At 41.4% G+C, this 22621-nt stretch overlaps 1 protein-coding gene across 1 annotated transcript; it reads left to right on the top strand.

Moving 5' to 3' along the window:
- Positions 1 to 5122: 5122 nt before the first annotated feature.
- Positions 5123 to 22178, top strand: TMEM123 (transmembrane protein 123). Its single transcript, XM_058825365.1, has 6 exons — positions 5123 to 5225; positions 9991 to 10059; positions 12767 to 12829; positions 17516 to 17713; positions 19076 to 19229; positions 20346 to 22178. Exons 1-6 carry the CDS (start codon positions 5162 to 5164, stop codon positions 20368 to 20370), a joined length of 573 nt encoding a protein of 190 aa, XP_058681348.1. The 5' UTR covers positions 5123 to 5161; the 3' UTR covers positions 20371 to 22178.
- The last annotated feature ends 443 nt before the right edge of the window (positions 22179 to 22621 follow it).

Here is a 22621-nt window from a genome sequence, read left to right as displayed (position 1 = left end):
CATGGAGTTCCCTATAGATTCATCTGAAGATGCATATGGCTAGTATTCTGGATTTATTAATTGCAACATTACCATACAGTGCATGAAATCCAGGGCAGACTTTTTTCAACAGTTAAATAGTTTTTCTTTAATATTTCATTATATCTATTTTAACGCCCTAGAATTCTCAGAAATTCATTAATCTAAGTCAATGTCAACAAGACAATACTGGTATTTTATAAAAATATATTGATAACTTCCCAAACTCATGGCTCAATCTAAGTTTTGACATGGCATGTAAGACAATTTTTTATGATTCAGGTGTCTCTGCAGTAGATTATGTCATGAGAACTGGCACAGCACTCTTTTAATTCCTGCTTAGTCGAATATTATTTGCCATCTTTCTATGATTATTTTAATTCTTATTTGAATAAAAAGAATAACAGAAATATTTGAATAAAAGAGACTGCTAATCAGATAATATAATGCAAGTAATGCAAAGAAAGAGAATACTGTTTAAAGGAGACTTACAGACTTACACTCGGAATGTAACCATCTATTGTTTTCCTTCCTTGCCCTCTGCTATGATTTTTCAAGGCACACCCCTCCCAGAAATCTCACTGCATAGGAAAAAAGTGCATAAAAATCATGTTTTTCAAAGCCAAGTGTGACACCCTCACATCACTCAAACTGTTGAGAAAAGAGATAAAACATAGAAGGACTGTTGCAAAAGATCTGTCAGATAAATATTAGTCATGTTTCCAAACCACACTCTGAAATAGCTTTTTACCTTTTTTGTTGCAAGGGCATGCCAACCTGTGAGATGACACATACTACAGCTCCTAGTAAGCTTAACAATTGCACCAGACCTAATCAGACTGGGTTCAGGATTTTTGTTACCAGGATCAGTGCAAATAGAGGCCAGAAGCAGTAGCAGCAAGACTTCATCTTGCCAAGAGTTTACCTGGCCACCCTGTCAGTGCAGTTTGTATTTGTATTATCCTGCTCCTCTGGACTCTGACAAGATCAGCAAAAGCTGCTTGCCCCACTTATTTTTAAATAACATAATCATAATTTAATATTACTTTGTTATTAGTTCTTATAATAATAAGTTTTTTTATTCTATCTACTGATTCCTCAACCTGTGTGTTTGCTCAAGAAACAAAAAGTAGAAATCTTCCCCAATATCAACACAATATTCAGCTGGGGAAAAAAGGACAAGTATTATTTTCCGGAAAAATAAGGGAAGCAAAATTTTTATTGACTTGTCTTCTGCAGACTCTTCTAGTCCCTATTTGAAACCACTTTCTGTCTAATTTTTGATTTTTTTTTCCTCAGTAAATGGTCTTGATGTCATTAATTTTCTAGTAGGTTTGTAATGAGGTCAGATCACTATGTGGAACATTTTTTTTCACAAAAATTAACCCAGCAATATGTTCATAACAGGCATGGATGAATGAGTAATGGAAACCAGGAGAGCACTAGGATCCTACTCCTTCTCAAACACAAAAGAAGAAACCAAAAATTTTAAAAAGTCAGTGAGCACAAGCCAGCCTCAGCTCCAGTACAAATACAAGAGAGCTAAATACTCCTTGCAACAGCAGTAGTCATGCAAGACCTGCAAAGGCCAGAATTAGGGCTCAGGCTCTTCTGAGCTGATGAAATTGTAACAATGCAAAGGCAAACCCACAGATCAGTAAGAAAATCAGGATAGTTTTAGCAATGAACACTGTAAGTTGCTGATGCTTCATGTGGCCACTGCTTCTGAAAAAAAATATGGCTAATCGTGGTTGTGTCAATATGATTTAGAACTTAATTCCTTACTTTAAAAAAAAATTGCATGAAGAAACCCATATATGCTAACGGTCTTGATTAAGGAGATTGACACTTTGATCAACCTGTGTTATCTCTCCTTCTACAAAGCTCAAGTGTTAACTCTGCATTGCAAAGAAGCAAGGATTAAAGCTGCCCTTGCTAGTATTTCAGCAAAACATGTTGCATATTCCTGTCTTTTCCTGATTGAAATACTTTGCTGTAAGCTAGCAGTGTTGCTCTAACTCCAACATCTAAGAACATAAATATTACATGGGATGTGAAGCAAGGTGTCATCTGTTATGTTTGGAATAAGGCACTTAGGGGTGGAGAATAAAAACTAATTTACAAGTGGGATCTGTACAGAGCAGACACCAAGCCAAGTACAGCCTGGGAGTGACTGCTCTGGCTGTAACTTAAATTAACATTCCTTAAGAGAGCAAGACAGCTCATCAAGTATGTCAGCTAGGAGAGATGAGAGATTACAGAAGTGAACTTCCATGGCACAACAATGAGTTACTAGCTAATGGGATGTACAGAAAACCACAGCACTCATAAAACATTTACTAATCAAATACTGAGGCCAGTTTTGAATACTGACTGGAGCTGGTATTGTGGGTTCCCAGGTTTGCCTTTGTAGATCTTTCCTGAGGACCAGGTTTCACCATGTGAATAAAAAGTTTTCCTTCTTCAAGCTGGGTGTTTCTGGTCTTTCACTGATCATCCTTGTGAGTTAACCCTATGCTGGGCCTGTTTTGTTTCACCTTCGCCATCTCCCCAAAGCCATTTTATCATCTCATGAATAAAATGCATCTGAGATGTTTATGTTTAGGGTGTTTAGGTTTTTAATAATTCTGTTTAGGGTGTTTAGGTTTTTAATAATTCTGCTGTGAGGCTTTAATTTATAATCCTTGTGTGAATGTCCTAAGAGTTACACATCTACCTCAACAATACAAGAATAACTCTCACCAATCAAGGACATTCCTCTAAGAGGTCAGATTGTGCCTCTGAAAGAACTGCCTTCAGGCAGTTCCTGTCAGGGCTCTGAGTGCTCTGGCAAGCCTAAACTGGTCATAACAAGCCTGATCAACCTCACCTGTGACCTCCATGCACATGTCTATGCTCATTCTCCCAGCAGCTCTATTTCAGCTCTTGCCTGAGCCTTCAGCCCCTGCCTGAGCTGCAGCACAGCTGTGCCTGTCCCCAGCTGTCCTGATTTAGAGACTGGTTTTGCTAAAAGGACTCCAGACTGAAAAAAGTGGTAGCCTTAAATCATGTCCCTTGGAATGACATTAAATTTATGACATAGCCTTGTTTCTAAGCCCTCTCCTGCTGTTCCTTCCCAACTGACTCCCAGGATCAGGCTCATCACCTTGACTGGGGCTGCTGTGGGACCCTGTCACTATCACCATCCTGCCCTGCTCAGCTCCTGTGGAAGTGCACCATGTGAGCTCCTGTGGTTACCCTCAGCACCCATTCTCACTGCTCCCTGCCACTGGATATCATACAGAACTGGGGGGGAAAGAGTCCTCTCACCATTTGTATCTCCATGTGGGAATCTGTATGGGAAATCATTATTTACACTATGTACCAAAAGCGTATGATTACTCCTACTATGTTTTCCCAGAATGGCTCTTCCACAGTGTAGGAACATCTTCCAGCTACCCCAACACTTTGAAATTCACCTTGCACAGAACAACAAACACCAAAATTAAACAAGACTACGCAATCAACACAAGAACTTCCAGCATCTCTGCCTTACACAGCAAAGGTTCTGTGCAATTGTGCAACTGTACCTCAGCGCCTGCTAACTCATCACTTCTAGGTTAGCTACACTCCTACCTCCCACAATCCCATGACTGCTCTTTGTTCCATCTATCTTAACTGCTCTTTTCCTGCAGTTAAATTAAGCAATGTTAATTAGGATGCTCCCAAATAAATTGTTCCCTGTCTGGTTAAGCCTGGTGGTGACTGGAGGAGTGGTCACTCTTTCAGCAAGAGCTGAAAGATCTAGGTATGTTAAAGATACAGATATATCTTATATGGAGAGAGATATCCTCTAAATGTATGTTAGTTTAATAAATTACTATTGTTTTTCTCACTGTAAGTTTTGCCTTTGTAACCATAGGCCCTGATATTTAGTAACATATGGATTACTAGTATTTCTAAGCTTTTCTGGAATTATGCTAGCTGGAGACACTAGTCCTACAGCTATCATAAAGAAAAGCTTTGGAGGATCATCTCAGAAAATCCACAGTAAAAAGGTGCATATTGATCCTTGGGTCATGAAACCTTAGTCATGAAAACCACACAGGAAGCTCTGCAGAACAAAGGCATAAGAGAATGCTGGAAGTACAATGCATGCAGCTGTTTTCTCTGAATGCAGACTGAGGGGCCTAAACAGGCTAGAATTAAAAAGGAATAAAATATCTATTCACCACTTTCTTGCTGAGATTTACAGAGTAAATACACGTCTGCCTGCAGGGAAGTGAGCTAGGTTTCACACAGTACCCGAGTACAGCTTCACAACCTGCCTGTGAGCTCTCAGTGAGACACTTCACTCTCTCTGGCTCAGATATGTGGCTAAACATGGGAACACCGTTGTGCTGCAGCGAACATAAGTGTAGTAGTACATGCAAAATATTCTACTGTGGCTTTGCTGCTGATCCTTAATTATCCACATTAAAAATTGTTCTTTCCTCTGATAAATATTTTTCAAGTTGTTTTCACTCTTAAGAACATAGTGACAAATCCCCTTTGAAAAATAAATTCCCAACACCACGTTTATGTAAGAAGTTCTCAGGAAAAATTTGAAAGAACTGAACAATACGATTGTTCCCTTTCGCTTTTCCCCGTCGCCTTTGTGGTCGGTTTCACAATTTTCCAAGCATATCAGGAAATTTTAGGCACCTCGGGAAGGCGTGCGCAGTGAATCCAGGTGTTGGTTAGGTGGATATGCTTAAAAAGGAAGATAAATCCACGGAGTTGAGGCTCTGCTGGCAGATGTTGAATGGCATTTGGAAAACAGCCCCACATCACCAGCCGTGAGCGCTGTTCGCAGGCGGCGCTCCTGCAGCTCGGCCCTGTTTCCACAGGTGCTCACAGACCGCCAGAGCGCCGCTCGGGTGTCACCTCTGTAGCACCTGGTGAGGCACACGCATCTCTCCGCTTGCTAACCTCCCCTCGCGGCCACCGCAGCGTTCCGCCGCCCAGTCTGCCGGAAAATGCTGGGAGAAAGGAGAGAGAGAGGAGCCCACCTCGCCGCGCCCATGCCCAGCCCGGCCCCCGCCCCGCGGTCCCGCCCCGGCCCGCCCCTCGCCCGGCACCGCACAGACCGCGCCCGGCGAGCTCCGGCGGCCCCTCCGCGGCCATGCGGCTCCTCGGCGGCGCCTCCTGCGCTCTGTGGGCGCTGCTGCTGCTCGCCTGCGGCTCCCGTGAGTAGCGCCCGCGGGGGGACGGGCCGGGCTGGACCGGGCTGAGCCGGGCGGGCGGAGGGGCTGGCTCTGCGCCCCTCGCAGCCGCTCTGCCTGCCGGCTGCCGCCACAACTCCGCTGGGCCCACCCAGGCTTCGTCCCGCCGTTGGTGGCCGGAGCGGGGCCGGGGCTGCGCCCTGGCTGCCCCCGAGCGCCCCGGGGCGCGGCAGCGGGACGAGCCGGGCCGGCGGTCACTGGCTGCTCCCGAGCGGGAGCCGAGGGGGCCCGGCCGGCATATTCGGGAGCTGTGACAGAAACGGGGAGGAGCGGGAAACGTTCGGGGTGTTTGTTAAACAGAAACAACAACGACAGAAGAACCCCCGGGCAGCGCTTGGGCTGGGGGAGCGCAGGGAGCCCGCAGGGATGCGCGGGCGCGGCCCCGCCCCCGGGAGCCGGAGCGTCCCGGGAGGGTCCGGCCGGGGCAGCCCCGGCAGGGCCGGGAAGGGCCGGGATGGGCCGATCCCTGCCCTCTCTGGGGCTGTGCTTGGGGCCAGGAGCTTCGGGCGCAGGGTGGCGGTGCGGGTGCCACAGCCGCCGCGCTTTGTCGCGCTTCTGGCAGGCGCTCGCAGCAGTGCCCCGTTGCAGTGGCCTGTTCTAGCAGATGCACAGCCTTGTGCCCGGGCTCAGAGCACCACAGTCAGAGGATCAGCCTTGACAGGCATGAAATAAACCGAGAAACGTAGAGCTCTGAGCTGCTGAAGTTGCCTTTTCAGAAGACGGTGCCACACAATTTTCCAAAGTAAAGAAGCCAGAAGATTATGGGTACTGGAGTTAACTTGCTGTAAATACTGCCGATGAATCTCAGTCCAGCAGTGTTAATATGCTGTTGTTTAATCTGGTGAAGTTGTAATATAAATTGATTTTTAAAAAATAGAATGAAGAATATAAACAGCTTTGTAATTTCCCTTCCAAGAAGAAGGGCAAGTTGTTTTTTAAAAGGAGTAACTTGTAACTTGTTTATTGCTTTGCTAAGATCTTATGGCCTCCATTTAGCAACAATAGCCTGTCATTTCATGTGATATAAGACTGCACTGGTCTGTCTCCTATCATGCTGCTTCCTGAGTGCATGTGGTGATTTAACTCAGAATACAGTCACTGCTGTCTCCTGGGGCAGGGCTGCTCTCGTGTAACTCCTCAAACTCAGTTCTAGTCCTTTCTCTGTATGTGAGCTTCCTCTGGAGCTCAGTTGTGATATGTTGAAAGAAATTGTGCCCTTTTAAGGCTCAGTTTAATGTATCTATTGAAATAGCTTTTATTTTTTTTCCCCTTTGTCCACTTAGAAACTTCCAGAAAGTACTGCTGATTTCCAGAAAGTACTTGTGTTGATTTCAGCAGACATTTGTGATTATCTACTCAGCACTACAGGAGGAAGTGTGAACCTCATCAAATACTCCAATATGCAAAAAGTGAAAGTGGCAGATGTGTCTCACTCCAGTTAATATTTTTGTGCAGACTGGTTATTTCAATATAATGCTGCTCTTTTACTCTGCTGGACAGTTTTATTTCTATGTGTCAGTCAAGCCAGTGGAAAAACGTTATTTAACTAAAATAATATGGTTTTGAAAAAATCCTTCACATGTAAAATCCATCTGGCTTCCTGGTACCTGAGTAAGGAAAATCCCCTCTCCCTGTCAGGAAGCGGCCCCCACCCCCTTCCTGTTGTGTTGAGAAAAGGTAGTGAGTGACATCTTCCAAGAGCTTACTTGTGTACAGAACTACTCACAGTAAAAAAATCAGCAGCAACAGCAGCCTTCAAGCCTGAAAACAGGCTTGATATTTTGATTTTAGTGTATCATATTCTCTTAGAAGAAGTTATATTAATCTAAGATCTGTGCTTTAACCGTTCCAGCATCTCAGCTCTTCCTCATCTGGATTTCTTAGAGATTACTGAGCAAGTGGGTGACCTTTCTGATGGATTGCACATTATCAGTGCTTCTGTACTTTGGGGTTTTAAACCAACAACAGCAGAATGACTTGGGCATAAAACTCCCCTCTGTGCCTGCTATGCATTAATCTTGAAAAGAGAAAATGCCCAAAGAGAGTTTTAAATACAACTTTTGCCATGTCCCCAAAATGAGTACGTAAAGCTGTGCTTTAGTAACATTGGGAGTTCATATACCAACATTTTGTGCAGCATAAAGTTTAGCTACACTAGACGTAAAGTGTGTGAGTCCTGAGAAAGGAGTTTGTCTTTTATGTAATGGTTGGAGTGAACAAATTGACCTTTGTCACATGCAGGTAGTTGACTGACTATTGGCATTCATTTCTACCAGGGATCAGCCATGGAGAATAGTAATTTGATATGTGTCTAAGATGGAGACTACTGATTCCAAATGACTGCTATCCACTGTGTTGATTTTTGCAGCACCTGGCAAAATCAAGTCCATTTAACATCCTGTTCTTTTTATTTTTAGCAGGTATCAGAGCTATCCCTATCACTCACCCTGTATGTATTTGTTTAACACACAAGCAGAAATCTTCAGTCTCTGCCACTTCAGCAATCCCAATTCCAGCTATGAAACTGGAATAACTGGACTGATTTTGCCCTTTTGAAAGTTTGCATATCCAGATTGTCTCCAGTTCGTGACTTCTGATGCACTAGAGCAACAAAACCACAAGAGCACTCAAAATGCCAGACTCTGACAGGGGCTTTCACAGGAAGCACACTTGCCTTCAGATACACCCCAGCCAGCCACAGTTCTGTGGTTTTTTAGCTGTATCTGTGCCTGACCTTAAACAGAGCAAAACAGGGTTGTTGGACAAAACTCATGTTGATCCCTCATCTCTGTGCTTTTCCAGTATGTGGTGCTCTGATCCAGCTTTAAGTTGGGTATATCCTTGTGTTGGTTCTTTTTAGCTGTGAAAAATGAAAACAGGAGATCCTTTCTTTCTGTCCTCTCTCCTCTGGGTCACAGGGAGAGTAAACGTCAGCACAGAGTTTCTCTGCTTAAGATTCAGAGGCCTGATGTTGCAGCTGATGCTGTGGCCCCAAGAGCTCTGCTTCTGCTCGTGCACAGGATGCTGCTGCTGGCTCTCTCCCCTTCCTTCCTGTGCTAGCCCATGTGTGCCTACACCTGGGCCAGTGTGGATTTCTAACCGCTGCACTTCTCCTTCCTGGAGAAGGCCAGAGCCCCTCCCTGTTTTGCTTTGGGACAGTTGAACGGTGAAGCCTGTGGTCTGGGATGAGAGGTTCTACTTGTCAGAGCCAGCCCTGCGTAAAAGGAGTCCTTTCTGCCTCCATTTGAAGTCTCCTGCTTGCCACTGCAGTGATTCATGCAGCTTCAAATTCAAGGGCACAGTCTCAGGCTAGAGAACACTTTGGGAATAGTGTCATTTTAAGATGATCTTTTATCTGCCTTGTCCCATTCACTGTGATGTGTTCCAATGTGGAATATGCTTATGCAAAATCCCATTTAAGGAGTATTTATATTCTGGAGCCAGTGCATGTTATTCAAACTGAGAAACTTACCAGTTTAACTTGGTTTGCTTAAGAAGGAAAAAAATAAGCATCTTTTAAACTGGATAAGTCCTTGACATATTTCAACATGTGCAGTCCAAGCTGGTCTGAACTAAACTGAGACAGTCCTGCCTTTACTTCCACCTCTATTCCCTGCCTGTCTCTTTCAACCAGTAATATACTGAGCCCTTTTTACTGGTTAAAAAAATTATCTGCAGAAAAACCATTGTGTGCTGTTGAAGAAGGATGTAGTGTCTGTTTTGTGGTGGCTTAGCTTTCCCAGTCAGATCATTGTTTAATGTGGGGATATAGAACAGTTTTTGCAGGATTGGGTCCTCTGTGGGGAAGCTTAGTTTAGCAGTGTCCCATCCTTTGTTTGTTTGTTTTCCCTGATCTCCCTAATTAAACAGTGTAACATACTTTGCCGTGCTGCCCTTGGTCTTGATATTGTAGGGATGAGATACAATGAGTTATTTTGCCATTTGCAAACTTCACCATTTTGAGACCTTGACTAAGGTTTTGTAAGCATGGAGAAAATGCCCTGTGATACTCAGTTCAGCTTATTTGCTTGTCTTTTACACGATATTAGGTGATCAGAACTAAACTGGTTACCAAAGGCAGAATGCACAACTGATCCTCTTGTATGTGTGATAATGTCAGTCTAATCATTCTCTGTGGTTTATCTTTAAATTTTGTCACTTCTTTGGAGGCGTGATCCTTCTCAGTCCCATTTCCCACCTGCTAAATGCTCAGTGGATGCATTATCGGGCCCTTAGTCCCAAACTGAATAATGTAACTTCTTAGTGGAGCTCATTGTGTTATCATGTTGTCCATTTAGGGCCAGAGAAGCACCTCTCTGCCTGAAAAGGCCTGGCAAACTTCACAGGAAGAGATAGAAGTGAGAAATTCTTTCTCTTCTGCTGTAGGTGGTTTAGGTCAGATGTTATTACTGAAGGAATGGGCCTGATTTTTTGCCTCTTTTGGTCTCATTTCATCTTAAGGAAGATAAAAACTTGGGATGGGGATGATGGAGAAGATAAAGGGTAGGAGGAGTTTCATTTGGTGGTTGGGTAGTATAAATGATGTCACTTTTAATGCACTCAGAGCAGGCTATCAGGTGTGCTATCATGCTTCTGTATCATCATTATGACTGACTCTTGTCCATGGTAAATTAATCATTTATATGCCCAAAGCAAGTGGCAGATGCTATACCTTTTTTTTCTTCTTCCACCTAAAACAATCTTATTATTCCTGTGTTTTTTAATATAGTTAATGAAGGGACAAACGGCACTGAAGATGTGAACAGCACTACTCCGATTCCAGGCAGTAGGTTGCCAGGTAATACTTTGAGCATTTCTGTTGCTGTTCCTCAGTAGCATCAAGAAAAGCAATATGCATTGTTTGTTGTGTTCCTTAAACTGTCTTGTAATAATTTGCATTTTATTTTATTTTATTTTATTTTATTTTATTTTATTTTATTTTATTTTATTTTACTGACTTGTGAGCAGCTGTAGGGCAGAAGGGAGGTACTCCGATTGCCACACCTATTCTGGGACAATTAAAGATATTTAAGGGGAAAGGTAAAACCCAGTTCATATCCTTGGGTACCCCAGAGCAACAGAGAGAGGAGAAGTAAAATGGGAAAATATTGTTTATAGAACTAGAAACACCTGGCAACGTGAATTTACAGTTAAAAGGAGAACCAAGAATTGTGCTAGATTAGAATTCAGTGATCTTCATGGAAAGGCAAGGTATTTTTTCATTTGAGTCATTTTTGCCCTGTATTACTTCAGTCATCTCATTTACTGTTGGCCAACAATACTCTGCTGGTTAACTCACTCTGTCTTGTGTGAATTGCAGTACTGACTCACACCCAAATTCCAGGCAGTAGATGTGGCTCCTTTTTACCTGTATGAACATGCAGTCCACATCCAGAGCTGTCCCAAGGTTGCCAAAGTAAGCACTTGGAACCTGGGGAAAACTGAAAGATGTGTTCTGGTTACAGTGTTGGGTCTTTGTGGAAAAAATTTAACCCCAGGCATATCCATGGCTTATGGTGGGATAAAAGTCAACATATGTAAGAGAGAATATGCTTGTAATTGTACAGTCATAGACCCTTTCTCAAAGGCAGTTAAATCTGCAACTTAATGTCCCAGTTATGTCAGTGTAAGGGTTGATTGTGCAGTACACAGTGTGGGGGGCTACTTGGCTGTGATTATACCAAACAAAAAGCAAAGTAATGTGTGGGATCTCAGCACCTCAGGACTGAGGTGCAGAGTGACTGAGGCCACCCTTGGGGGGCTCGGGAGTCCTGGAATGTTGCCAGAAGTGTCTGGTGGCTGGACTTTGATCCTGCACAGGAGACGACACCTGTATGAGGATGGGAGGATTTCACTGGGTGAATGGTGAAGGGATAGGTTAATTAGAGTGTGAGACACAGGGTTTAGGATTTCTGTACAGGGGGGTCTGGAGAAGTAAGATTGGAGGAATTGGGGCATGTCCTGTCCTTCTTCTTCTTCTTCTTGGCCTCTTTCTTCTGTGGTGATGTTGGCACTTTGGGATTGGTTATTACTAAAGGTGTACTGGTCAATAAGGGTCAAAGGTATTGGGGAAAATAGGTAAATATTGTATACGTAGTTTTGAGTATAAAGATAGGTGACCGCCCCGGGGGCTCGCAGTGTGCTCATGGCTGGCTGCTGTGCAGACCTCTGTCGGGCCGAGAGAAAATCTTTTAGATAAAAAACTAATAAACACTGAAGACCGAGAAAAAACCTGAAGCCTCTTCTCGTCCTTTGGAGTGCGGGCTGCCCAAGGCCATCCCGACCCTTCCCAGGTCATTAAAGCAGCCGAGAAACCAACAGTAATGCCCTCTGTAATTTCCACCCCTCCTACCATTTTTTGGTATGAAGATGTAAATTTGGTGCATTTGTTCTTAACCTGACCTTGCTTATAATGTAGAGTTTTAGACTAGACTTTTCCAGTGGTAAGAACAGCAGATCCATTCAGAGGAAATAGGTGTAGGTCTGCTTCTTGATTGCAGTAACTCTGTTGCTCTCCTCTTAGTCTCTGAGGTTATACTTTGTTCTTCAGCCAGCTGAAAAGCAGCAGAGCTGTTGCAAGGCACATAGCCCTGCCAGTGTTGGAGGGTGCTGTAAAAGATGACTTACTTCAGAGAAAAGAATGGTCACAGAATGAGCATTCACAACAGTGCAGAATGAAGGGGGGAGGTATGGGCAGTGACACTCCCAGCAACAGCCCAGTAAATCTTTGCCAGGAGGAAGAGACACTTAATCTCTGAAGAAGGATGCAGCAATGTGGAGAGAAATGAGTGGGGGAGTGCCTGAGAAGCCTAGAAGCAGGAAGGAGGACTATAAGGAGGAAGGAGGGACAAGAAAAAGAGAACAGGAAAAGAAGAAGTGAAACAAAGGAGAGAAAGGCCACTAAGACTGGGTTGCACTTTATGTCTGGAAGCTGGTACATTCTTGAGACTTTTTTGTGTAGGGAACTTAGGTATGCAGTAAGATGTTTCCCAGAGTATCTGTCTGCCCCTACTTGACTGCAGTATGTTCCCAGTATCATCCAAGTATCATCATGCAGCAGAGATGCAACAAAATGAAAGAAAAGATCAAGAGATAGAAAATGGAACTGAAATAGAGGAATAAAAATAAAAAGCTGTCTTCCCTCATAGTGCATAAGTAGGTTAAGAAAATTAGTGACAGTATGGCTATTTTGCAGCAAACAGAATAAAACATGACATAGAAGTGGAAGACAACACAGGATGTGTAAAGAATCAGATGCAAGCCATTTGGGCACTGCTGTGCATACAGTGTTAACTGTGTTATTGCTGCACTGAGATCTGGAAGCATTTTGCAGAGGGATAAAAACCATCTGCTTTGGGATGGGCTACTCTCTGCTGTATTCCCAGCTGTAGTCTCCAAGCACAGATACCCTGAGGACAGTATTGTGTTGTGGGTACCTTAATTATAGTATGTTAAAATTAACATGAATAATACTGATTTTCTTGTTGCCTTTTTTTTCCTTGAAGACAATAGCAGCTCACCCAGTGCCACTGCATCATCCACACAAAGTACAGCAACACCTACAGGAGGTATGTATCTGTTCATTACTGTGAACATAGAAGTTAGTTCCAAACCCCTAACCCTGATCATACCAAATTCTAAAGAACAGGCCATCAAAAGTGGGTATTTGAGACAGGTGTTACCATTTTAAGGCTGGGAAGCAACATGTAAAACAACTCTGAAAAGAAGCTATATTGTTTCTCAAATTTAGATACCATACTTCGTCAAAAATTATATTTCTATTGCCATTTAGACACAGGAATCAAAATTTAACTTTGAGGAAGAATTGCAAGAAGTTGGGTTTTTTAAATGTTTATTCTTCATCTTTAGGCAAGCTTCTTCCATTTTCATGAAGATGAATAGGTTGTTATGCAAACAGTGCATATCTGTTTAATGTTATTTCACAATAAACAAATTTAGGGTATAATGAAATCCTGGGAGCTTGAGTTTCAAGAGTAGGACTCCTTTTTACATAAGACTCACAGAATCACAGGATCATCAAGGTTGGAGGAGAGCTTCAGGATCATCTGTCTAGCCATCAGTGTAGCACTGCCATAATCACCCCTAAACCATGTACCCGTGGGCCACATCCAGGCTTCTCTTGCACGCTTCCAGAGATGGTGACTCCACCAGCTCCTTGCGCAACTTATTCCAATGCCTAACCACTCTTTCAGTGATTTTTTTTTTTGTAATATCCCCTGGCACAACTTGAAGCCATTTCCTCTTGTCCTTTCATTTGATACATGGTTGAAGAGACCGATGCTCACCTCACTACAACCTCATGGCACCTAATACCTCAGAAAATAAGGTATAAAGAGATCATAGCACAAAATAGTGCCATTTAAACCAGTATCAGTCAAGTGGAACAATTTGTCATGAGTATGTTTTCATTGTTCTAGCACTACTGTATTTCCTTCACAACCTGCCCAAACAACTGTAAGTAAGTTAAAAAAGGGAGTTAAAACATTAATCTCCTGGAAGAACTTGCACAGAGAGATTTCACTGCATTAGTAAGGACTGGATATAAGTTAATATCATGCAGTTGTTCAGGCTGTGGTGCACAGATAGAATATTGCATCTGAGAGAAGCTAGAAACTGGGGCTCCTTTGTGTTGAGCCATGTAAAAGCAGGGCAGAAATGTTTAGTCTGCTTAAGATGCTTTGTGTATTTGTGGAGTTTTATGCTGATCCTAAAGTCCCAGCTATGTAATTTCATTTCTAGTACAACTCTTATATTTTGTCTTTGTAATTTCCAGATAAGCTCTGAGCTAGCACACTCAGAAGGTGCTTCTTTTTTCATTTAAGTATAAAATACTCACTTGGGGAAGGAAAAAAAACCCAAAGGTCTTTACAAAGGTCTTTGCAAAGACCTTCCTTTTGATAGGAAGCAAGTGGTGCAGTGTCTCATTCCATTGCCTGCAGTGTAGCAGTTCAAGCATGTCTGACTTGGAAAGTCCAGAGATTTCTGTATTCTCCTTGTTGCCTTATGGCCATCCCCTAAGTGTGTGAGGCCGCAGTATTTCACTCACCCTGTGCTCCTTCTGACTTCTGCTCCAGCCCTTGCAGATTTCTTGGAGAGCTCTGAGTTTTACTAGTTTTGGATAATAACACTAAAAAGAAGCCTGAGCCCTTTACTGCTAGACATAGGATAAACCTATCAGATAGGTGTGCCTTGCTTTGCAGGTTTTGTGATTCCCCTTCTTTTGTCTTTTTTTTAATCCCTCATTAGAAATGTCATAGATTTTAATACAGTGTTCATGTATTTTGATTATCTGTCTCACCCTCTTCAGAAAAAAGAATAGTAGGTATATGTGCTTAATTAATTTTGGTTAAAGTCTCTGCTATTATTTTTTTGGAGAGGAGTGGGAGGAAGGGAGTTCTTGGTGAGGGAGGCAAAAGTCTGTTTCATTCAATCATTTTCCTTGCAAGAGAAAGTATTTATTTTAGGAAGGGTATTCCATAATAATCTTCCATGTTAGCACAGTGCTTGCACAAATTGAGTTTTGTGCTTGTTGAGTTAGCAGCACATGCTGCTACTCCTTTAGTGCTCTAAGGATTCTTATCTATATGCTATTTATATATTTTTTGCTATTTATATATTTTTTTTAAGTTGATGATTATAGCATAGTTATTTAATACTTAAACACAGGTAGCAAACTATGTAAAATACTTGTAACTTAAAAACAAAGCATCATAAACCTGAACTATATTACTGGCATGCATCCTTTTTCAATAATAAAAAATAACTCAGGCAGTCAGGGTTTGTTTAGTGCAATGTTCGATGAAGCCCAGCTGGTCTTTTGGGGGAAAAGTAATTAGGGCAGTAAAAGATAAAAAGACAGATGTTGCTAGTAAATATTCTTTCATCTTCACTCTGTAAAATAGTACAGGTAAGATTTTTCAAAGATGGAGAGGAACAGATTCCTCTGCCTGATTCATGTCAGCTTCCCAAATTCTCCAGCTGCCTCAGGTGGCCTCCCAATGACGTTTTGAGATGACTGATGCTAAACACATTATGAAAGATAGGTCTAGAGATGAGACAGATTTTACTGTTAAAGTTAAATCACCAAGGGCTGTAATCTTGATTAAGTAGAAAAAAAAAGGATTGCTACTAGAAAAGAGAGGGGGGGAAAAGTAATGTGCAAATGTGCTGAAATCCCTCATAGATGTTTGGATTTTTTTCATCCTGATTCAGGTGTTCCGTAGGGTAATTTAATACCCATGGAATGAGTACCAGCTTTGTGTAACATCATTTTATAATGTTACACATCTAACAGTTAGCCATTGTATTGCTCAGAAACAGAAGGCTCTTTGACACTCAGAAATCTCAGCTCAAAAACAACCCACAGAAAACTGCTTGACACTCATATCCAGATTGGTCCTTTTTTGGTATCACTTATGTTAGGAATGTACTTACCAGGGGTGGTTTCATGTCACATAACTGTAGATGATTTCCATGTAGACATTTCCTTGCTTGCTGCCTACAATGAGGAACCATTTGGTATTTATGGATCATTGTGCCTTTGGGGAGTTTTACCTGTCAGTATTAAAACGTGCCCTGAATTTTGTCTGATGTATTTTATGCATGCTTCACAGAGGAACTGAATTTTTGTAATTGCAACAAGGTAAGCAAATCAATATAGTGTTCCAATTGTTCCACCTCAATGAATGCTCATTTCAGAGGGTTTTCTGGGTTTATGGCACAATACAGTTAAAACATTAAAGAACAGGAAAACAAATGACATTTACAAAGGAGTCTCTGTTTTGGTATTTCAGTAGTTTTAATGCTAAATGTCTCAGAAGCGTTGTGTAGGTTAGTTACTTTCTGCATGTTTACATTGTTATATTGATGGGGTTTTTTTAGGTTTTGATGCTTATATCAGCACTGGAAGCTGTGATACTTAAATCTTAGCAAAGACAGTTTTGTATGTAGTTCTTCATGTTTTACATAAACAAGAATTTTATTCTACTGAAGCATTTTAAATGCTGTTTTAAAAAAAGGCAGAAATTGGGCATCACAGTTACTCTAGAATTGAGATGAAACTATCCTCCAATTTTTCTATTTTTAGACAATTTCAAGAAAACATGGATATAATTAGATAATAGATCTACATAGATAATAGAATAGATTAGGTAATCAATAATTAGATATGATTAGATATTTGAAATTCCATGTTGAAAAGTTTTCAAGGGGTGTAAAATGAGCCCAGCTTGTGTGAAGCTATAGAAACAATACAGAAGTAGACAGCTGCAAAGGAGCTGTTTCTCTCTAGAATTCTTTCATACATAAAAGCTGTTTTCATACTACTGTTTGCTTAGAGAAATGTTTAGTTGCATAACAGTCTCATGTTTCTTGTTAGCTCCTTCTTAGAAAAATAAGTAATTGTCTTACAATCATTCTGTTTGGCTGCCTTCCATGAAAGTTCTAAGGATTTTGCTATAAATAGAAATTTCTATTATTCTTGAGTTTTGTACAATGGTATTTTTATTCTGAACAGTTCATTAGTGTTTTCTGAGGAGGGAAGGGGAAGTGTAAGTAAAAGTAAAGTAAAAGACACTACATCAATGAAACTTGAGAAAAAGCATTCCAGCCTTTGTTTTAACCTTGGCAAGACTAAATAATTAACTTAAGCAGTACATTTATTTAGTTTAAATTTTATCATGTTTTATCCCTACCACATAAATTCAGAATTCTCGGTGGTATATTTTAATGTATATGGAACCCTGGTAATGCTAGTGTTTCGTTCAAAAGCAAATGAAAGATCAAATCATTACTGAAATTCTTCTGTTCTTACCAGAAAAGCTTTGTTGTCTGAAAATGTAGGCACTTCAAATCAAAAGTAACGCTTGATTGAGAACTTTATTGCATTTTAACATCTTATAAGTTAGGCATGATTCTGTGGAACTAGGCTGTTACAAAAAAAAAAAAAAGTCATCACCTAACTCATGACTCACCTAAAAGTCATCATATATTATCCATATTATCCAGGTTTTCTTTATAGCCTTTCCGTTAAATAATTCTTGACCTTGAGGCCCAGAAATCAGAAGTTAGACCTTCCCAAAGGAAAGTCTGTATGCAAGCCTGGACACTATGCAGTGGCATTTTCATTGTTCCTCTGTCGTTCTATTTGGGCATGATAAATGTGGTCTTACTGAATGAGTGTACAGTTGTTTATTTTGATTAATTTTTCTGCGTGGTATCACAAAAATTTCCAGGAGTGTCCAGCAGTACTACTCATGTGACCAATACCAGTCAGCCCAACACCACCACCACCCCCACGTCTGTGATCCTGACAATTCAGCCCACCAAAACCAGCCAGACAGTGACACCCACCACTGCCTCTGCAGTCACATCGCCACAAGGCAACGCTACAGTGGGGACCACTTCTAAGACTTCCTCCACCTCTGTAACAGGTGAGTTCATTTCGGCAAGCTCATTACGGCTTGGATGCACATTCACATGGGTTGTAGAACAGTTCATTCTACAGCAGCGTCAAAAAAAAAGAAGAAAGAAGGTATTTGCGTGCTAAAAAGCAAGAGTGAAGTGGGAATTCATTACTAAGCTGGATAATGTTGCTCTGAGTACTCCGCTTACTGAGAGACTTGACAGATTTAGGGAAAAGGAAAAAAAGTACAAGTGGTCTTATCCAGCAGCCACCAGCAAGGAGATCAGCAGTGCAAAGGAGAAAGCCTCAATTTTGAATACAACTTCTGTGATTGTTCAGCTCTCCTTTCTACAGTTTATTTGAACTCATCTCTAATACTTCCTTTTTCACAGCTGACCTGTATCTCAGAATTTGTCTACTGACTTGGTAAAAATACTGAGTTCTGTTAGCAGTGTAAGGAATGTTACCCTAACAGAGAATAAAGCATGACTGTGCATGAGTCACCCTGTATGTAAAAGTTGTCAAATACAGTTTAACTGTACCTGATAATACAAAAACAGTGAGTGCAGAATTCAGTATTTCCTTGCACTTCTGAACACATCAGGAGTGCTCACATGTCAGTGAAGCGTCATTGGGTGAGTGAAGGTGTCACCAGAATAATTTGAGGTTGATCATGTAACTCTCTGTATGTAGCGAGTACAAATAGAACCAGGCACAGACTGGTGTGAGTTTGTAGCAGATGTAACCAGTTCTAGCTGTGGCTTATCTCAGGCCATGTTGTCTGTGTCAATGTTTGTGTCAGGCTACAGGGCTGATCTCACTTGGGACTGTGAGGGTACAATTCCATGAGACAAGGTAAAGCAATCCTGACAGGTCATTGCCACCAAGTGTTCTGCTCCCACTACACTGACTGACTTGGAGGCTGTTGGACTCCCCTTGCAGGATGACTCATGTTCATCTGGATGAAAGCAGCTTCCTTTATGCTTGGGTTCGTTTCAGGCCACCTTAGTGAGTTAAATTGGCTCATGGAGGGTATGAAAAACACTAGAACTGGCCTAAGAAGAGCAGGAGCTCCATGTGTAGAAGGAGGGGAGAGCAGGAGAGAGAAAAGGCAGGGAGAAAAAGGGGGGTGGAGAGTAAGAGCAGTTGGTCTTGCAGAGACAGCAAGCAGTTGGATCAGCTGTGCCCATGTCACCAGAAGATGGCACTTAAAACCAGAGCCCTAGGTTTGTGTGCTTGGCTTGTGTCTTGTCAGTTGATCTTGGTTAAATTTGTCTAAGTGGGTCTTTAGGTGACAAATCAATGGTGAGGGCAGGATGTACAGTAGTAGTCCTTCAAAACACAATTTTGCAAGCTCTTTAAAATGTGCCTTTTGTTTTCTTCTTTTCAGCCACATCAAAATCAGAGGCTGTCGTGGTCAAAACCTCCAGATTTGATGTGGGCAGTTTTGTAGGTGGCATTGTGCTGACTCTTGGAGTCCTAGTCATTCTCTACATCGGATGCAAAACTTACCACTCTAGAAGAGGTATTCAGTACAGAACCATGTAAGTTCCCAAGGGGTTGTCCCTTGGCCATTTATTACTTTCTTGAGGGGGAAAAGGAAAACCAAATGGGTAGAATGAACTCTGATACATTTGTTTAATGTACATTATTTTAGTATCATTAAGAGATTTAACTCTGATGTTTTGTCTTCCACCACTTTTGTCATTCTTCATATGCCTCTATTCTGTGTGTTCTTCTTTTATATAAAATGTGTTCATCTATTATATAAAATAATTCTATTCTTTTTAGAAGGATCCTTGTCTTTTAGCTAGTCCATGAATAGTTAACTTTTCATTGAAACTTCCTGCAGTTTGCAAGATTTCTTGTTTCTCCTAGACTCTGTTTGTGTGTTCATTCTTTGGTGTTTCGTCCCGCTTGCCATTAATGTGTAGTGAATTCTAATCAAAGTTTCTTATCCTTACCAATTTCTTATCTTACCATCCCACTTGCTATTATTTATGTTCTTCTCTACTCCAGGCTTCAGGACTCACCCACATTTAATTTAAGAACTAGGTTGCTTTACTTTTCCTCTTCAGTGTCATCCATCTCAGTGAAGAAGCTTGTTCTAAGTGAGGTGATGTCATTACAGTGTTGGGATACTGGTATCCAGGCCTTTTTTTCACTCCATCTTGACTCCTCCTTACTGGTCATGGAATGAAGCCAGTCCCTGCTGCACCGTTACCCAAAGTGGTGTTCATGAATGGGTATTTTAAAATTCACATCAACAGCATCTTCAAAACAAAGGGAACCTGCTGCTGAGCTTGTGCAGTAGCTTTGATGAACTTTACTACTGGTTATAGGTAAGACAGATAGGATAAACAGGCCTGAGCAACAGCTGATGTAAGAGTGCATGAATGACATGTGGAAGACAAGGTGTTAATGAGGCCAGTGAAGCTGGAGGAGTGTTGACAAAACAAAACTGTTCGGCTAAATTCAGGCTTGTCTCAGAGAGGACAGTAACTCACTCCCAGATCAGTGTGTCCTTACTCCTTCCTAGCAAGGCATCTTGTGCTCACAAAATAACCTTCTCAGCAGCATAACCTCAGCAGCAGGTGGCTCTTTCTCATGTTGGCTGTTGCTTGTAGTGCAGAACATTAATTACTGTGTTTCTGTTACAGTGATGAACACGATGCCATCATTTAAAGGAGACTTCAGAGAAGACAATGTTGGAAACCCATCCTGTCACAGCTGTTGTAACTACTGAAAGAGTTTCTTTCATGAAGATTATCACAATCTCTAAACCTGTCTTGGGTGTTGTCCTGCAAAATGTTGAGAAGCTTTTAAACATCTTGATTTTTACATTGGCTCTTGTAAGAGGAACTCAGCACTTTGTAGAGACAGTATTTTCTTTTTCCAGTATTTGTAACCAGATTTAGAGAAAATCACATATTGAGTCATTTTAAGGTACATACACAGCTCTCTGAAATAGCTAATTACTAGCACAGGCAATTGCATCCATGTGATTCTAAGTAAGTTCAGGGTTTTTTTCTAAAATTTTGTATTAAATTGTATTTATTTTGAAGTTTGATGTGAATGTTAGTTTAGAAATTTCAGGTTTTGAACAACTCAATTGATTTTTAATAGGCTTCAAAGGAGGCGTGGTTAGACAAATGTATAGAAGGTGATAATGATTACTACTCAATGTCAGTCATTAGCTCACCCGTGAGCTGCAGACACTTTCCTTAATAGGCTGTATAAGGAGAGTAGCTGCAGGAAACATGGACAGAGTGGAAGTATCCATCCATAACCCTTTTCTCTAAAAGCTTCTTTTTTTCTAGCGTGTACTAATGAAGCTTGTGCAATTGAAGATTTAATGCAAATGGAGAAAAGTAATTTTGCCATTATAAATATAAAAAAATTCTAAAATTGGCTTTTAAGTTGAAGGTAGCAATCGCTTGGCTCTTGGTTTTTATTATTATGAAGCTGTCTGCAGTGTTTTAGCAGCATTTGATAATAATTCAAAGTTATATAAAGAAGGGAAAACCTATAAGACAGCATTTTAGCAGACTATAAAGTGCATTTTTACAGCTGTTTTCAGAACTTGGTCGTGCTGCACAGATGAACAGAGGTCTGGTCAGAAGCCCAGCTGAAGGCACTGGGGCATCTCTGAGCACACCTTCAGCTGAAGGCTCAAATGCTCTGGGGGTCCTGCGCAGGATGGCTGGTGCTGTTCCCATGTCACTTGTGCAGGTAAATCTGTCACCACTCAGGTAAACCTGCTGACTTCAGCACATGGGCTCCTGACTTCCACTGCTGTAAGGAAAACTAGAACAAGGATCAGGAAACACAGGCCTGCATCTCCTTAAGCCACTGAATGATTGTTCAGTCGTGCTCAGGTTTCACTTTAGACCCATCCCTGTTGAAGAGGATTGGTGTCCTGGTTACTGCTGCCACCAGTGCCTCATGCTGGGCACAGGAGACATGGTGACAGGTGAGGAAGGTCACAGTGGAAAGTGCACACAGGTCTGTTGGGGACTGGGGAACAACTCATCAGGGAAAATGTAACTGCTCTGGAACAGATTATTTTCTTAAGCAATAGTTTATTCTGACATGCAATGTTAAAGTGGCTGTAAAGGGGTTTTTCTTTTTCACATGGAATAAGTAAAACTGTTTCTAAGGCACAGGCAACTCTAGCAAACCATGGCTAGAGTGAGGCATCTTAGTAGCTACTCACCTGAAAAGGGGGTAACAGGGCTGTTTCATATTTTACTGCATTTGAGGGTCAGGGGAGAGAGAGTGATTTGAAGCAACTTTTGTATTTTTTCTTAATTGTGTTGTTTGGTGGAATATTACTGGATTTGACTTGAAGAGTTATGGAAACAATTCTTTCATGGAACTGTAATTCCTTACTTTGTAGAAATTAAGATAGTTAAGTGCAACTCAGTTACTGGGATTGTCTCACCTTTGCTGTACAGACAAATAAAATTAAATCTTTGGAGTTACAACATTAATTTCAGTTGAATTTTTAATTTATTAGCTGGTTTTGTAATTCCCTCAGTCCTTTCCAGAGTCATAACCATTTCATAAGAGCATCTACTATATATACTTTTAAATGCTAGAATACCAGACCTAGTTCATTTTTCCTAGTTCAATAATTTTTAATTTATTCTGTAATCTAATTACTACTGTTAGTAAAGCAAAAGTATGGGCTTAAGACCTCAGAAGTGTCAGTGCAAAGATAAAACCAGACCTCCTTTCAGGTGTTTGGAATCTTGACAAAGGGCAGTGCAATTGATGAATTTTACTTTATCTTTGCTTTCCAACAGGAAGTGAAATCCCAGCTTTTTTACTGATTTATAAAGGGAGCCAATGCTATGGTCATTCAGCCCTTCCTTAACTGAGTTTGCTAATACTTGTAAAGATGATTCAATCGTTTCTAGTCCATCCACTGTGT

Source organism: Ammospiza caudacuta, chromosome 2 (assembly GCF_027887145.1).
Source record: "Ammospiza caudacuta isolate bAmmCau1 chromosome 2, bAmmCau1.pri, whole genome shotgun sequence".
NCBI classification, from domain to species: domain Eukaryota; kingdom Metazoa; phylum Chordata; class Aves; order Passeriformes; family Passerellidae; genus Ammospiza; species Ammospiza caudacuta.
The sequence above is the reverse complement of the archived record's forward strand: the minus strand, read 5'-3'. Positions and strand labels throughout refer to the sequence as shown.

Bases quoted from the DNA above. Each gene is read 5' to 3' on its own strand.
- TMEM123 (XM_058825365.1), top strand. From the start codon at position 5,162: ATGCGGCTCCTCGGCGGCGCCTCCTGCGCTCTGTGGGCGCTGCTGCTG. The intron at 5,226-9,990 runs GTGAGTAGCGCC...TTTTTAATATAG, and splicing joins GCTGCTCGCCTGCGGCTCCC to TTAATGAAGGGACAAACGGC. The intron at 12,830-17,515 runs GTATGTATCTGT...AAAAATTTCCAG, and splicing joins TACAGCAACACCTACAGGAG to GAGTGTCCAGCAGTACTACT.